This window comes from Lissotriton vulgaris, chromosome 1_2 (assembly GCF_964263255.1).
Source record: "Lissotriton vulgaris chromosome 1_2, aLisVul1.2, whole genome shotgun sequence".
NCBI lineage: Eukaryota > Metazoa > Chordata > Amphibia > Caudata > Salamandridae > Lissotriton > Lissotriton vulgaris.
The window spans coordinates 365,041,627-365,059,954 of NC_141686.1; the positions used below are offsets into that span (position 1 = coordinate 365,041,627).

At 42.3% G+C, this 18,328-nt stretch overlaps 1 protein-coding gene across 1 annotated transcript in view; it reads left to right on the plus strand.

Moving 5' to 3' along the window:
• Window positions 1-14,666: 14,666 nt before the first annotated feature.
• The window catches only part of LOC147736890 (uncharacterized), a 42,430-nt gene continuing 38,768 nt past the window's right edge, over window positions 14,667-18,328 (plus strand). Inside the window, exons 1-2 of the mRNA XM_086952718.1 lie at window positions 14,667-15,392; window positions 15,561-16,677. Coding sequence (XP_086808844.1) covers window positions 14,667-15,392; window positions 15,561-16,677 — 1,843 coding nt within the window. The remainder of the gene's footprint in view (window positions 15,393-15,560; window positions 16,678-18,328) is intronic.

The window sequence follows — 18,328 nt, forward strand, 5'->3', positions numbered from 1 at the left end:
AAATTGTTGCGAAAGGGAAAAACTTTTCTCTGGACACCTGAGGCAGAAGAAGCCTTTTGAAAACTCAAAGAAGCATTCGCACAAGCCCCCATATTAAGACATCCAAACCCCGCTTATCCTTTTGTGGTAGAGGCTGACGCTTCTCAAGTGGCAGTGGGGGGCATGGGGGGGGGGATCCTTTCTCAGACTGACCCTAGCACAGGTGTTTTACATCCAGTGGCATTTTTTCCACAAAAGCTATTCCCAGCCGAGAATAATTACACCATAGGGGACAAAGAATATTTGGCAATAAAAAGGATTTTTGCGGAGTGGAGGCAGTATCTATTAGGTGCCAATCCTACGATCACAGTGTTAACGGACCATCAGAACCTGCAGCTCTTAAAATCTGCAAGAGCACTGTCCATGAGACAATTAAGATGGATTCAGTTTTTTTGTGAATATGATTTCAAAATTCAGTTTCAAAGAACGGAAAGGCCGACGCCTTTTCTCGTTTAGGATATGGTCCAGTGGAAGTCTTGGAAGAATCACCCCCATCATAGCCAGGGAAAAGATAATAGGAGCCGTGTGTTCTGAGGAAGACTTTTTAACTAAAATAAAGGAAGTACAGCAATCCATCGACATGGGAGAAATAGCAGGCACCCAGGAGAGTACCACGGTACATGAGTACATTTATGTGCCAGGAGGGGTAGTTCTCCCAACTCAGGAGTTACAAGTACAGGCCATGGAGTGGTGTCACACACTCGCAGGGCACCCAGGCTACAAGCAGACACTTGAAACTATACGGAGATATTTCTGGTGGCCTACTATGGGAAAAGACACCAAACACTATATACAAACATGCTATGTCTGCACGTAGGGAAAAGCTTCACATCAAAACCCTTTAGGGCTCTTGCAACCTTTACCCATACCCCCATGTCCCTGGCACACGGTATCTTTAGATTTGATTGTTAAATTGCCACGAAGCTCGAAAGGCCATACTACTCTTTTGTTGGTAGTGGATATATTCACAAAGATAGCTCATTTTGTCCCTTTGACAGGTCTCCCTACGTCACAGATTTTGGCCTCAGCATTTTTGCAACAAGTGGTTCGGTTACAAGGGCTTCCATCAGTTCTGGTTTCAGATAGGGGGGCTCAATTCATTTCCAAATTCTGGAAGGGTTTATATGCTTTGCTACAGATAGATGTACGGTTTTCCTCCAGTCACCACCCCAGACCACACCCAGACCACACCCAGAGCAAGGAGAGCAAGTAAGTATATCCAGGAGCCCGGTAAGTAACCCGAGTTCAAACCAAAAAGAAGGTCGAATAGTAATCCACAGCACGTGTCTTAGAGCGGCGTCTAGCTAGACTCCTTTGATAATAGATGACAGCTTCCATTTACCGAGAATTTGAATTAGCTTGGGCGTATGGCCTTTGGACCATTCATTGTATTGCTCTGTCATCTTTCAAATAATACACATATCTTTGCCCTGACGAAGTCTGTTGGCATATAAGCCGGACAAAACGCGTGTTGCCAAGATCTTTTGGCTTTTCATTTGCTGAAGAATTTTTCTATGGATTGTGGCAAGAATCTTTAAATTGGTTACCCTGTGGCTGGAAAGAACTGCGAATTGATTTAACATGAAGACATCATGAAATTGGAACAATAAAAAGAAGAAAATAAACTTTACAACTTGTAAAAGTGTGTTATTGATATGGGCAGTACCTGATACACTGGAAAGGATATGGAGTTGAAGTACGTACCTGGGAGCCAGCTAGTCAAGTGCATGCCCGTAGATTAGTGCGCTCATTTCACAGAAGACATCCCAATAAACCCAAACCTGTAGGGGGGCTATAGGGGGATGTACATATATTTTTAAGCTTCTTTAAGAAACTTATTGATATTCCTGAACATAATGAAAAGGTTTCTCATTCCTTAAATGTTCCGGAGGTTATCAGACACACAGTGAGACATCCACAGGAGATTATTGTTTTTGGAATTGAGCTAGCACAGGTGGGCTATTTAATTAATACTAGATACGTACTGGAGTGTAACATTTTGAATACTCACAACCTTATTTCTTTCCATGCAGATAGACACTCGCTCACCACTACACCTCTTATCCTCATTCCTACGTTATAGATGGGACCAGTAAGGTAATCCATAAAATAAATCACGAGTATAGTCCATAGAGTGCTTACATTACCTTCTTACCTATTGTACCTATTTTTCAGCTTTCTTTGTTTATGACGAAAAGACCTGTGGAGTTTGTTTTGCGTCGAGGGATCTCTTCCCTACCTTTCCTTGTTTTTTTCCCTTCTTCCCCTGGATTACTATTGTGGATTGGCAATAGTTATTCCCAATAGGTGATTGGGGGAAGTTGTGGCTCTCTCTTCGGTTCCGTGGCGCTTCCGCAGAAACTAAGGTGAGAACCTGACAGGGTGTTGCCGTAGTCCAGGCGGCTAGTAACGAGTGCTTGACTGATAGTGCGTCTGGTGCTGATTGGGAGACATTTGATGATCTTTCAGAGCATGCAAAGAGTGAAGTAGCAGGCAGAGGATACTGCGTTGATGTGGTTTCTTTCGGTGAGTTTGGCCAGGATGATGTAGAGGTTCCGGGCATGGTCTGTAGCAGTGTGTGAGGGTCCTAGTTCAGCAAACCACCAAGAGTCGGTGTTCCCGAAGATCAGTTCTTCTGTTTTTTCTGTATTCACCTTGAGGCAGTTGTTTTGCATTCCTTTGGCGACGCTTGTTCAAACTAGCTTATGAAACTATAACCCACAGTTCATTAAAAAATTAGGGCTTCGAGAACTCCGGGCAACACATATTTGGGGCTCCCTATTAGGAATACATTTGAATTTATGACCACTTTTAGGCTCAATTGAAGTCCCTGTGATGCCAAAAAAAGATTGAATCATGTTAAACCTTCAGAACCCGGGGCCGGCAAAAGCATCTAAAAGCCCAAGCAGGCTACAGTCCACCAGCCAAGTACTATCAAAAGAAGCTTGAGCAAACATTGATAAAGTTATTTCTTTTTGAGTTTGGGTCTAGATCTTTTACTTGCAGAAACATTTTATGTGGATATCCAGACAGCGTGTTATTCCTATTTCAGGCAGAAGAGGACAGTATTCCAAGGGGGAGGTGAAGAGAGAGAGGTAATGTAGATAAAAGGTGAATTAGTGAGAGGTAAAAGCAGCAAGAAGTGGATGATGCACGATAGAGTGTGCACAGTGAGAAGAGGTAGAGCACAACATTTCAGGTAACAAGAGTGAAGAGGGGTGAAGTGTAGAAAGAGGAATCTGCTGTAGAGCGAAACGAGGAATTTGAAAACATATGAACTAGAGAAAGAGAGGTGATGTTAATACGGAGATATCGAGTTGTGGGAAAATTAAAGAGAAAGAGACAGGCAGAGTGATCTGTACAGATAAACTTTGAGAGAGATAGTTGAGATATAGGTGTTGAGGTAAAATGGAAAAGGAGGTCCAGAGAATGATGTGTGTTTGAGTGAAAGAGTGAGTGAGGGAGAGAGAAAGAGAGTTAAATCTAAAATGTATTCAGTGAGTGAGGGGATGGATGGGGCAGAGAGAGTTGAGGCAGAGAGAAATGAGCTACAAAGGAGAGGAGAATGGTGAGGCACAGAAAGGGATGAGAGAGAAGGGGAGAGAGGTTAGGTAAAAGGACGTGAAGAGAGGATTGAGGTGAGGTATAGCTAGAGATGAGTTTGTCTGAGAAGTGAAATGGAAGGAGGAGAGATACAGGGATGTAATAGAGAAACAAAATAAGTGTGGTACAGAGATAAAGATGAGGTAGAGAGATTTGTGTAAGGGAGAGGGGATTAAGAGTGATAGATATAGATGTAGGTACAGAGACTAAAGTGAGGTAAGGGCATGAGAGAGCGTTCTAGAAAGATGGAGCAGAGTGAGGTATATTGGATGAGAGGTGAGGTAGACGAGGCTGAGGTAAAGAGATAAGAGATAGACAGGGTGGAGGTACATGGAGAAGTAGAGATAGGTTAAGCGGCACGGTTTTGTGAAGTACGGAGAGAGTGATGAAACTCACTCATTTCACTGTAATTGCCACCAGCTGACGGAGAATGTGAGGGTTAAGACTAGGCAGACCACTCATGCACAAGAGAATGTGAGGGTTGAGGTTGGGCAGACCACGCATGCACAAGAGAATGTGAGGGTTAAGTCTGGGCAGGACAAGCATGCACAATAAAATGTGGAGGTTGAGGCTGGGCAGACAACGGATGCATAGGAGAATGTGAGGGTTGAGGCAGAGTCAACCACGCATGCAAAAGAGAATATAAGGTTTAAGGCTGGGCATACCAAGCATGCACAAGAGAATGTGAGGGTTAAGTCTGGGCAGACCAGTCATGCACAATAAAATGTGAGGATTGAGTCTGGGCAGACCATGCATGCACAAGAGAATGTGAGGGTTAAGTATGGGCAGACCACGCATGTACAAGAGATTGTGAGGGTTGAGGCTGGGCAGATCAAGCATGTACAGTAGAATATGAGGGTTGAGACAGGGCAGACCACACATGCACAAGAGAATGTGAGGGTTGAGGCTGGGCGTACCAAGCATGCACAAGTGAATGTGAGGGTTGAGGCTGGGCACACCAAGTGTGCACAAGAGGATGTGAGGGTTGAGGCTAGGCAGACCAGGCGTGCACAAGAGAATGTGAGGATTTAGGTTCCCCCAGGTGCTTCTCTTTCGGTTCCCACGGGTACTTCTCTTTCGGTTTGCCGGGTGTTTCTCTTTTGGTTTCCCGGGTGCCTCTCTTTCGGTTCGCCTGGGTGCACCAGTCATGCACAATGTGAGGGGTGAGGCTAGGCATACCAGTCATGCACAAGAGAATGTGAGGGTTGAGGTTGGGTAGACTACGCATGCACAAGAGAATGTGAGGGTTAAGTCTGGGCAGACCAAGCATGCACAATAAAATGTGGTGGTTGAGGCTGGGCAGACCACGCATGCACAAGAGAATATAAGGTTTAAGGCTGGGCATACCAAGCATGCACAAGAGAATGTGAGGGTTAAGTCTGGGCAGACTAAGCATGCACAAGAGAATGTGAGGGTAAAGTCTGGGCAGACCAGGCATGCACAAGAGAATGTAAGGGTTAAGTTTGGGCAGACCATGCATGCACAAGAGAATGTGAAGGTTAAGTCTGGGCAGACCACGCATGCACAAGATATTGTGAGGGTTGCGGCTGGGCAGATCAAGCATGCACATTAGAATATGAGGGTTGGGACAGGGCAGACCACGCATGCACAAGAGAATGTGAGGGTTGAGGCTGGGCCTACCAAGCATGTACAAGAGAATGTGAGGGTTGAGGCTGGGCACACCAAGTGTGCACAAGAGGATGTGAGGGTTGAGGATAGGCAGACCAAGTGTGCACAAGAGAATGTGAGGATTTCGGTTCCCCCAGGTGCTTCTCTTTCGGTTCCCCCGGGCGCTTCTCTTTCGGTTTCCCGGGTGTTTCTCTTTCGGTTTCCCGGGTGCTTCTCTTTCGGTTCGCCTGGGTGCACCAGTCATGCACAAGAGAATGTGAGGGGTGAGGCTGGGCATACCAGTCATGCACAAGAGAATGTGAGGGTTGAGGCTGGGCATACCATGCATGCACAAGAGAATGTGAGGGTTGAGGCTGGGCACCCCAAGCGTGCACAAGAGAATGTGAGGGTTGAGGCTGGGCAGACCACACATGCACAGTAAGGAGCAGAGATATATTATTTTTAGTGCAACTCAGTGCAGCATTTAGGTGCAGCGCTGTGATGTGCGAGGGGGAGAAAGCAGCGCTGAGCCATATTTATGAAATACAGCATGCTGCTACTTACTACCCTGGCACAAGTACACAGTCTACCTAGTGCCACGCAAAACCTTTACACCATAGGCCAGAGGTGTGTGTGCTGTCTAGCATAGGATTAGTACTGTTGCTAGGAGTTTATTCCTGGTTGTTGAACTGAAGACATCCTTCCTGTGGATGAGATTCTTTCTCCTCAATAAATCTGCTTCAAGCCTTCACTGCTTCCTTGATTCTTACACTTGGCGACTGAGGATGGGATTGGATGGAAGAATCTCAACACTACACCTGGATTAATCGCTTTCTAATGAAGAAAGAACTTTGAAACTCGTTTTGAATAAAGGCGTGTTAGAGGTACTGTAATTTTGAATTTGCTGGGATTTTTCCCTGACATTTCTGGATGAAGATCTCTTTCTAACAGCCTTGAGATAAACTATACAGACTGAAATGTGATCCGGACTTCTGACAACAATTTTTTTTAATTTATTTAAATGAATACTAACTGGAGCACGCAACGTTATCTACAAGGGATCCTGGCAAAGTTACTCTCTCTGGTAACTTAATGGCCCTGTAATCATCGCTTTGTATACAGGTGTTTTAAGGAAATTAATGTGTGACTTTTCATTGTGTCAGTCAATTATTTCGCCGGAAAATAGAGCATGTAAAGTGAACTGTAGCAGCAGCTCTATTAGGGGAAACTTGGCACTTTTAAAGGAAACGGTCTTCAAATATCATGAACTTATTAATCTCAATGTAGAAGTACGGAGAGTGCATTTTTCAAATTTACCGCACTCGAGCGTTTGCCTCGCGGATAAGGCAGGGCACTCTCCACCTTTCGACTGAGATTCTATGACAGGGAGCATCATCCCCTACAACAGGACAAGCGACATCTTCAAACGTCACAAGGAAGCATTGGATTTTGGGATTACGCCGCGTTAAGCACCATCACATTTTGACGCTAGCTTGGCGGTCATCTTAGGTGTGGGAATATTTTTCGTTTACGCTGATTCTTCGTGTCAACTATTTGACAGTTTATCAGGTAATACAAAGTCAGGATTGTTGTTTTTAGGAAGCGTTTCTCCTGCGTGTCGCTACAGTGACACTCACACTGGACAGCCTCGTTTTTATTATAAAAGGTACGTTGGAAACAATTTGGTGACATTATCATCGCATGTCACAACAGTGATACGCACACTGTTGAAAAACATTTTCCACGTTTTTATTGCGTATTACAGTGTCACGCACACTTGAAAGAACAATTTTGGGAGCCTTTTCATCGCGTATTACAACAATGACACGCACACTGGAGACAGCAAATTTTTATTTGTGTATGACAGTAACACGTACGTTTTTTCTATATTCTATTCTACAAGTGAAACTTAATTTAGCTATAGTGAGATGTTATTGAAGATATGCCCCTTGTAAGTCTTTATTTTCTGTACTTAGATTTATAACATATCTGCAGAAATCTCAATTATTGATTGCTCATGTATGTTTCTGCTTAGGTTAGGTTTATTTACATTTACCTAAAGAGGAGTGTGTACATTTTAATTTTGCGTTTTAATACCATTCCCAACAAGATGCAAAACGTAACGGCTCCTCCATTTTTTCTGTCTTCTCCTGGAGATCCCTCATCAAATGGCAGAAATGGAGAAAGGTTTTTGAAAGATACGCAAGAGTTTGTGGATCTTCATTGATTTTGGTCGGAGAACGCAATTAGAAGAAGAGAGTATTGAGAATTACATAACTTCCCTGAGAAAACTAGCGTTGACATGTAAGTTTGGGATGTCCATAGATGAAAGAATAGGAGATCAATTTATGCTGAGGTGCTATATTGAACATGTTAGAGAGGAATTGTGTCAGAAAGATGAACCCTCCCTAGATGATGTTATTACGATTGCAAAAAGAATAGAACAATCTATAAAATGCGTAGAAGTCATTAAGAAGAATGGTGAAAACAAAGAAAAAAGTTCTGTACATGCTATAAAAAATGTGCAAAAAGACAATACTAGTCCAAAAGAGGTTAATAGTGAGGTTCCTTCTAACAAAAGTTATTCTAGTGGGAAGCCACAAGGCAAATTTGACTTTTCACAAGTAAGGTGTTTTCGTTGTGGGAAAATGGGTCACTTTGCCAACGACAGGTTGTGTCTGGGTTGGAAGGCGACTTGTAATAAATGTAAAAGAAAGGGGCATTTTTCAGTCGTTTGCAAAGGAAAAACTACAAAGGAAGGTTAATGAGATATTTTATGATTTTGATGAGACATGTGGAAATTCCGATGAGGTTCATTGTGGACAGATTTTGGTACAGGCCATACACAGTCATGCAGGTAGAAACTGCCCCACTGATGAAATTTTGGTTGATGGGAAACCCACAAAGGTACTCTTCGACTCTGGTGCAAAAATCACCATCGTTGCAAAAGATTTTCATCTTAAAGAATTGAGAAATAAAACTAAGGTATTTCACCCTGATATCCGACCATTTGCATATGGTGGGGAACCAATTAAACTTGTTGGTTACTTCTGGGGCCTTATTGACTATAAGGGTAGATTAACCAGTACAAAAATGTACATATCTCAGAAGGGCGATAGCATACTAAGTTGGTTTGATCAAAGGGATCTAGGGGTAATGTTAGATCCAAACTCATCTCCGTCTATTATATTGAAGGAACCTTTTATATCTAAGTCCAAAACCATCTCTGCTGTTGACCAAGACTCGAACAAAAATGTTGGGGACTTAGTAAAGGAAAAATTCCCAAAGGTTTTTTCTGAGAAATTGGGTTGTTTAAGAAATTATATACATCACATTTGTTTGAAGAATGATGCTGAACCTGTTTGCTGTAAGGTTCGCAATGTTCCTGTGGCCGTTAGAGAACAGGTCAAGGATGAATTTGAACATCTTGTCAAAGATGGTATTATTGAAGAGGTTGAGACGACTCAATGGCTTGCTCCGATTGTAGCCGCCAATAAATTGGATGGGTCCCTCGGCCTATGTGTGGATCTTAGAGAATTGAATAAGAATGTGGTGGTTGATAGCTACCCTTTGCCTAAAATTGCTGACATGTTGATGTTATTGAAAGGGGCTACAATTTTTAGCATAATTGATTTAAAATCTGCATACCACCAGATTAGATTAGATGAGGAGTCTTAAAATTTGACAGCCTTCGTTACTCCATTTAGGACTCTCCGTTTTGTAAGACTCCGATTTGGGTTGGTTTCAGCCCCTTCTGTTTTTCAAAGGGCTTTAGAGAAGGTGTTGAAGGGGCTGAACGAAGTCAGGATTTATCAAGATGATATCTTAATCTTTGGATGTGATGATATGGAGCATGATGCGCGACTTTTTGATGTTTTGAATGAATTGAGTGAATTTGGTTTGACAGTTAAAATTGAGAAATGTAAGTTTAAAAGAGGATCAATAGATTATTTGGATCACACCGTTTCAGAAGGAGGAATTTTACCAAAAGAAAGTTTGGTCACTGCCATACTAAAGATGACTTCTCCCACCAACAAGGAAGAATTAATGAGTTTTTTAGGTATGGCTGGATATTATAGTAAATTTATAGACAGTTTTGCGTCTTTGTGTGTTAATATGAGAGCCTTACTGAGGAAAGGGTACGAGTTTGTCTGGGATAACAAATGCGAAGATGAATTTTGTCTTCTTAAAGAAAGGTTGAATTGTGCACCGAAATTGAGTAGTTTTGATCCAGAAAGAAAATGTATTATAATAACCAATGCCAGCCTTAAAGGGTTAGGGACTGTACTTGTACAGAATATACATGGTAAAGAAGAGGTCATTTTATTTTTATCCAGGAGTTTAAGAGGTGCTGAGATAAGGTATTCAGTTGTAGAAAGAGAAGCCCTTGCTGTATAAGAAAGCTAAAGAATCTGTTGTGGGGAAGCGCATTTGAAATAATGACTGATCACAAACCGCTGTGTGAAATCTTGAAAAATAAAGGAATTGAAGCAGTTTCAAGCAGAATCACTAGGTGGGTTGTAAGTTTGCAAGATTACAATTTTGAGGTGAAGTATTTGCCATGTGTTGAAAACAAAGTTGCAGATGCTTTGTCATGTCTCGTACCCAAAGATGAGTTTTCTCAAGAGGAGGATGTTGAAGATGATGAGGAGATGGTATGTGCCATAGAAGAGAATGTGATTGACAAAGATAAATGGATAAGGGCACTACAAGACGATTCTTACTTGATAGGTATTTTGAGTCTTATTAATACAGGTTGGAAAGTAAAACCCAAGAATAATTAAAATTGAGAGAAATTTTGGCATGTTAAGGATCAACTTTCAGAACATGACGGTTTACTTGTTAGAGGCACAAGATTAGTTCCACAATGTTCAATTAGAGATGAACTTATTTCTCTGGCACACATGGGTCATCTAGGAATTTCAAAAACTAAAGAGACATTGAGGATGCATTACTGGTGGCCAAACATGGATATGCAGGTTGAGCGGAGGGGAAGAGATTGCATGGATTGTGCTTTAAGTGAAGGAGTGGCAAAACCCAAGGTTCAGCCAATGATTATAGGAGATCGTCTGGATGGACCTTGGAAAGAAGTAGGTTTAGACATTCTTGGGCCAATATTCTCGTCTGGAACTGAATGGTATGTTTTTGTATTAGTTGATTTTTTTTCAAGATGGCCGGTGATTGCCATCACTCGAGGTATAGAAACTAAGCATGTGGTAATGTTCTTAGAAAAATGATTTGCCAGAGAAGGAATTCCTAAAACTCTTCTCACGGATAATGGGGGTTCAATTAGTTTTTAAAAAAATGGAAGCATTTTTGGCTAGTCATGGTGTAAAACATAAGAAGTCGTCATTGTATCACCCAGAAACCAATAGCATGGTTGAGAGGTTCAACCAGGTTCTCAAAGAGACAATAAGGAGGGCTAAGTCTTCAGGTTTGGATTGGCGTACTGAAATCTTTAAAAAAGTTATGGTATACAGGCTCTCTCCACATGCCATCACCAATCGTACACCATTTGAATTTCTCAGGGGAAGGTGTGCAAATACCATTGTGCCACCACCTTGGGTCAATGAAATGCAACCTAATTTGTTTTCTGACTATGAGAATTGCAATTGTAAACTAGCTGAATCAGATAAAATTTAGTCCAGGAAAAGAGTTTATGACTTAAAAAAGAATGTTAAAAAAAACGTCTGTTAAAGTAGGTGATTGGGTTCTCATAAAGAATCCATGTAAAAACAACAACATTTATCTACAACGTTTCTCAAACCTATTCAAGTCATCAAGATTTTCAATAATGCTATCAAGACTGCAGACCATCGCATTTGGAATTTGAATAGGGTGGTGGTGGTTAGGAATGCTTTGTTTCTACTCCACCTCAAAATACTAAAAAAATTGTACTGTTGTTCCACAAAATGTTTGGAAAGGTACTGTTGCTCCACAAAATATTCGGAAATCTTCAAGAGTCTCTCATGCACCTGCTTACTTAAAAGACTTTGTGAAATAGTTTTTTTGTGTATTTTATCTCCTTTTGTTCAACTTTATTTTGTAAAGAAGGAAGATGTGTGGCATCTTGGTTCCTGTTGCTAGGAGTCTTGGAATGTTATGTAATGATGTCAAGAATGTTATGTTTAAAGTTGAGGCAGTTTATTCCTGGTTGGTGAACTGAAGACATCCTTCCTGTGGGTGAGATTCTTTCTCCTCAATAAATCTACTTCAAGACTTCACTGCTTCCTTGATTCTTACAAGTGCAAAATCCTATACATTGAGTAATCCTTCTACACTCCACAGGTTCTGTTTTTGCTGTGAAGTGTAGGGCAGGTTGTGTTTGTGCTGTAAAGTGCTGCACGGGTTGTGTTTGAACTGTGAAGTGCAGTGCACATGCAATGTGTGGAGTGTTTGAAAAAGTGACAACGATTCTCCGTGTTATCAACTACTTCAATGGCTTTTTTAACATAAAATTACATACCCTCAGTACTCTCACAATGCGATATTTAAGCCTTGTACATTTTCCATATTTCCACGTGTCGCTAATATATGAAGTATCGCTCTTGTGAATTCTCAAAGAAGCCCATGTTCTGGTGTGAACATGGGCTTCTATAAGAATTCTATACGGCATATTATCAAGACCATTATCACCGCTTTAGCGGCAGTTTTATGCTGCTAAAGCGGCAATTATGTTAACGCTGTGCTTGATAATAAGCCCCCCTTTTCTTAACTGAAACCTGGTTGTCAGAGGAATCTACTCCAGATCTCCAGAAGCCATACCCGAAGATGACCAAAAGAGAACAAGCTCAGAGAATGTAGGTGAGATATCAGCAATTATTCACCAGTGGTTCCACACATCTCTTTTACAAATTACTCAAACTGAAGGTGTAGATCTGCTTCCCTTCCTTAATTTTGGAATTGATGACTTCAACTCGGACTCTAAAGATAATGAATTTGCTGAGTTAATGACGTTGAATTTACACCAACACATTACATGCTCAGGTCACATAAAACAAAATCCCTTAGATCTGATCTGGCTGTATAATTTGAAACGGCCCAATATAATCGTCCTTCCTTGCATATGGTCCAATCATTATTTGATCAATTTTTGTATTCCAGTAGATTTTTCTAACTTCATCCACAAGCAGGAAATTAAAACCATATGCAAATGGTGAAAACACCTCCCCCTCTTACCATCAATTGAAGACATTCTCTACGCACCAGACCAGTGCCCTGGTACAAGCCACGGTTAAAGGAGTTGAAAAATGCATTGCGTCGACACTGGTGGGAAAGGGATGATGAAGAGAGCAAAATCAAATGTAAAGCGGAACTTGCAGAATATAAAGGCAAAACCGCACATGCAAAGCCCTTTTAATAGGAAAATAATAAAAATAGTTTTTTGATATCCTGAATGATTTGTCGCCCCCAGATGAAATGAAAACTTCCCTGACTCCTATCGAGGCATTCTTTGACAATTTAAATAATTATCAAAAAAAATCTTTAAAGATAGTATAAACAAATACAGCAGCAGTAATTCTAAAGTTGAGTCTGAAAAGAACTCTACACTTCTTATCCTTTTTTGAAGAAATAAACAAGCTTCATGAATTTATGATCAAGCTAAAACTGACCCTTGCCCTCCAGCAGTAATAGAATCTCTGACCTCATCAATCAATCATTCATCATTTATAAGGTGCACTCCAAGGATATCTGGGCGCTGAGGGTGTTGCGTCTCCGTTGAAAAGCCAGGTCTCGAGCAATCCCCTGCAGAGCGTTTTCATCAATTCAGCAGCTCAAGCTGTTGCTCCAAGCGCGTTTCAAAATGCTGTAGAGCTCAAGTCACTGAAAAACCAGGGAGAAGTCCCGGATATAACCAAGAATTATAGGCCAATACCTCTGCTCCCTTAACCTGCAAAAACTATTGGTTAGAGAACTATCTTCAAGAGGTTCCAGGCTTTATAACTATACCTACTCTCAGTTGTTAATTTGTGTGGGCAGAATGTCCGTCTCACCACTCCAGTCTCAAAATATGATTCAATTTAATGATTACTTGATGCGGTTCAATCAGACAAAACTGAGATTGTAATTCTAAAGAATAAGACCAATCTTTGGAACCAACTTTGCTCTCCAACAAAAATGAGATTGTTACCGGAGCCTAACCGACAGCTAAGAGCCTCTGAGTGATAATCAATAGCAATCTTAGCAAGACCCAGCTGCTGGAGCAGGAGGATCTAAATACAGATTTGTGCTGAAACTGCTTCGGAAACTAACCCCACTCCTCCCAAGAGACAAGACAAGAAAAACAATAGTGGAGGCTGCAGTCCTATCTAGATCGCATTATGCCAACCAAGTATATGTAAGAATACCCATTATTACCATTCATAGCCTACAAGTAATTCACAGCGACGCATCTTGTTTACTACATCATCTTCTGAGGTGGGCAAGCGCCACACCTATATTGAAATAACAAACCCACTAAGACCCTCTGCCTCACCTCTAACGAGGCGAGAGGTCTAGCCCCTCACTTAATTGTAAACCAGGTGAAAATGCATACACCGGAACAAAACGAGAGATCCCCTCACTTGAATTTACTTTCTATTCCAAAATTACAGAAGATCAGATTAGTTGGACGCAGCTTTGGTACAAGCTCCTTCCATTCGGATCTCTCTCCCAGGGAAATCCATTTTGAATCTAACTTCAAGTGTTGTCCCAGAAATCTGACAACCCACAAGCCTATTCATGCTCGATTCTTCCCTGGTTTGATTGGTTGTCTCCTCTTTTATGTATTTCTGATTTAGTTCAAAGAAACCCCAGGTTGAACATGCTCTCTATGGGCCCGATTCACAGTACTAACTTAAGACAAAATCCTAACCTTACTACTTTTGGTATTCACATTCCTAACTTCTGTGAATACCAAAACTAGTAAGTTTAGGATTTTGTCTTAAGTTAGTTCTGTGAATCGAGCCCTACATATGCAATGACATAACAAGCATTTTGTAGATCCGGTAGAGGTTTGATATGTTGGCGCGTGCTTCAGTCACTGAACCGAATATTGCAAAAGAGAGGTGTACAGTGCAAGTGAAAATGATAGCGCAGTCTTGTGTTCCAGGGTATTATAAACCTTTCATTGCTGCAAGGCTGTTCTAGTATTCAGTTTTTGTCATAAAAGTGTGCAATTTAAGAAGACCAAGGAACAGACATACTGTTGGAACCGCATTTCATTTCAGTGCCTTTCATAGTATATGTGCTACATTATGGATATTGTTAAATTTTAATGATTGCATTTTTTTCTGGTGTTAGAAATTCGCAATTTCCTCTGATCACACTGGGGTTGGTGAGACAGGAAAGAGTATTTTGACCTAGTTGTCATGTGTTGTCTTTTCTCTTTTCCTTTCCTCTGCAGACACTTGAGACTTGAAAATCAGAGTACCAGAATGGGTAGAAGACGGGCTCCAGAAAAGAAAGTGACAGCGCTGTCTTCACGTGAATCCGTAAGAGCCACAGCCCTGCCTTTACCTCTCCATGACGTCTCAACTTCAAGATCCCTAAATGATGCTCAGAGGGACCAGGACCTGGAGTCGCTTTCAGAGAACCTGTCCCACATTATCCTTCTATCCATGCTGGAGGAGTTGGAAGCCAAACTGGATAACTTGATGAATACTGTGGAGGACGTACCTTCTAGAGTCGCTGGGCTGATTAAGAAAATCTGGATAGAAAAGGATCAAGGTTACCTAGATAATGGTGGAGTGTCTTTGGAGGTGATCTGTCCGGTGAACATTAGAGATTGTGCTGTTAGCCGGTCTCCTGTGACACCTCAGCCTAATAGGCCAGGCGGACCGAGCTTATGTCTTCAGCCGGTGTTCTCTGATGGGCATGCACCAAAGCAGGAATGTACGCTCTCTTCTCCAACCAATATTCAAGGGTGTCCAGAGGAGCCAAACCTTTGTCTACAGCCAATGTTTCTACATCAATGTGACCCACAGCAGGACCAGTGCGTGCAACCTGGGTTTCCAGATGTACACGAGTCGAAGCGAGACCAGTGCATGCAACCTGGGTTTCCAGATGTACACAAGTCGCAGCAGGATGAGTGCATGCAACCTGGGTTTCCAGATGTACACGAGTCGCAGCAGGACGAGTATATGCATCCTGGATTTCCAGATGTACACGAGTCGCAGCATGACCAGTGCATGCAACCTGGGTTTCCAGATGTACACGAGTCGCACCAGGATGAGTGCATGCAACCTGGGTTTCCAGATGTACACGAGTCGCAGCAGGACGAGTACATGCATCCTCAGTTTCCAGATGTACACGAGTCGCAGCATGACCAGTGTATGCAACCTGAGTTTCCAGATGTACATGAGTCGAAGCGAGACCGGTGCATGCAACCTAGGTTTCCAGATGTACACAAGTCAAAGCGAGACCTGTGCATGCAAACTGGGTTTCCAGATGGAAATGGAGTACAGCAGTATTGTACTGTATCCAGGTGCCCTCAGACCGATCCTTCAGGCAGATCACTGGAGGCAAAGCGGCGTCTTCACTCGGAATTTGTTGATGGGCAGACACCACAGCAAGACCACAGCATACAATCAGCGTTCCCAAAAAAGAGAGAACCAGATGGGCACCTGAAGCAGGAACCATCCCTATTGTCTACTAATAGCTGGGATCAGCAACAGAACCTCTGCCCACACCCACTATTTTCTTATGGACACAAACCACAGCAAAACCACTGTGTACAACCCGTGCTACCAAATGGGAATGGACAGGATGATCCCTTGGAGAAAGAATTGATGTGTTTTGATTTCCTAGATCCCCAGGAGAACCGCAGCCTACAACCTGTGTCACCTGATGGGATGTCATCAGACGAACACATAAAGTTTGTGCTGTTATCCTTTGATGAGTTGGGGTCACAACAAACCCAATGCCTACTGCAACACCTATGCTTGAAGCAGGAACTTCCTTATGCGCCGGATCCAAACGGGAACTACGAGCTAGAATCTATGCGCCCTGAAGCACAGGAACCAGATCAAAATGACAATCTAGAACCGGCCTGTACTGATGCACACCGTTCAGATCAGAAGTACAAGCTAGAACCACTGCACACTGTGGCACAGGACCAAGAGCTAGGGTCAGTGCTTCCTGAAGCACAGGAACCAGATCAGAACTACACGGTGGAACCACTGCACCCTGAGGAGAAGGATTCAAATCAGAACTACATGCTAGAACCAGCTTGTACTGATGCACAGGGCTCAGATCAGAACAACAAGCTACTGAACCCTGAATCACAGGATCAACATCAGAACTGCAACACAGAACTGCTCTGTCCTGAGGAGTGGGGTCAGCCTGTGCCCCCATCATGCCTAGAACTGGACACAAATTCTGCAGATGAAGACTCCATGAAGAGAAGAATTGCAAAATCACATTTATTGCCGTCCCAAGCCACCCCAGGTATGTGTTTCGCTATACATGGATACGCGGAGTGCACTAACACATGTAACCTCTTGAGAATGCATATGGGCAGATTTTACAAAGTCTCCAAGGTGATCATTTGGGTTTGGGTGGAACCCCCTGAGCGATACTGACCCCCCGAGTACACTGGGTGCAGATGTGTCCCTGCACCCTTCTCTGGTTCCACACAGGACTGCATCCTTCCTGTGCAGAAACAGGCCTGGTTATGAGACTCTGCATGAGAAAAGTAGGCCAGCATCTCTCGTTCTTCCTTGTCCGTCCCTATTCCAGGCTGAGGAACTGGAAATAGCGCTATTCATGGGAGGAATTACTGGCCAGAATCACACATAATAGTCTAAGGCAAGTGATGTGGTGTTCATTGAGAATAGCTGACATGCGCAGTCTAGAGAGGGAACTGTGTTTCCTGTTGCACAGTTACATTGGGTAAGACGCAGTCGTCTCCAGTTCCTGATATAAAAATCCTAGTCTGTATTCAGCCTCAACAGCAGGGCTGACCAGGGATGTTGTTGCCACTGCGGGCTTCTCCAGGAGTGCACACCTCCTCATGGTAGACAGATACACAAAGTGATTTGTTATGTGTCACTTGTGAGTTCACCCTCCCAACCTCTAGCTCAGTAAAGAGTTAATTGTTTTATGGGCAGACAAAAGTAGTCATGGTCTCCCTACAGCAGCATCCTACCTTTAGCAAACTCTTTAATTATGAAAATGTCATTGCATCATCACACGTAACATGCTGAGTTAGGGTTTGCACACCCATAGTGCGAGTAACGGATTGTGGTTCTAACCATAACTTACAAATTTCAGGAGTTTGTTCGGGTTTTAGTCTTCACCATATATACATTTTACCCTTGTTTTTAAGTGAATTTCGGATTTTTTTTAAAGACCCATTAAGGTGTTTTAACAAAGCCATCTACAACGTCACTTTAACCAAAATTAGGGAAAATATATCATGGATAAAGTAACCCCTGCCGCTCCTTCTAAGGATGTTGCAAGTCAACAAGGTGTTCCATAACCATATAGAGGAACGAGGAAGGCAGAGTTCCTTTATAAGGTTATGGAACTCTGAGGTGACTTATAATAATCTTATTATATGCACCAGGCGGTACTTTATCACGTATAATACATGGTCACACCATCACCGTTCCCACAAACCTTGGTGCTTAGCTCCTACATATGCAGCAGCTAACATATTTTCAATCATGAAGAATGAACATAAAACCTCTTGTGCAAAAGTAAACATAAAAAACTGTTTGATATTTGTTGCAAAAAGATATTAGAAACAGTTCAATAAAAGTCAATTTAAAAAAGCTGCAGCAGCTCGGAACGTGTAGAAACATGCAGGAAGATTCCACCCTTCCTTTATCTAAGGAAACTATTAAACATATTCCCTCTGCTTCTCATAGTAAGCTCGTAACATACAGCAGAAGTAATAAAAGCAAAGTTCTGTTTCTTGCTTTAAACAGCTGCTTCAATTATGCTTCGTGACTTGACCTTCTTTTCACATCAGCTGCTGGCTCTGGCAGCAGGCATTGTGCCCGCAGGACTCAACTGTAATAACATATAAAAGCTGAGTTCTGACATCATTTTTTTCAGAATCACTGACTTGGAGCGTCACAAATTCCTGATTATA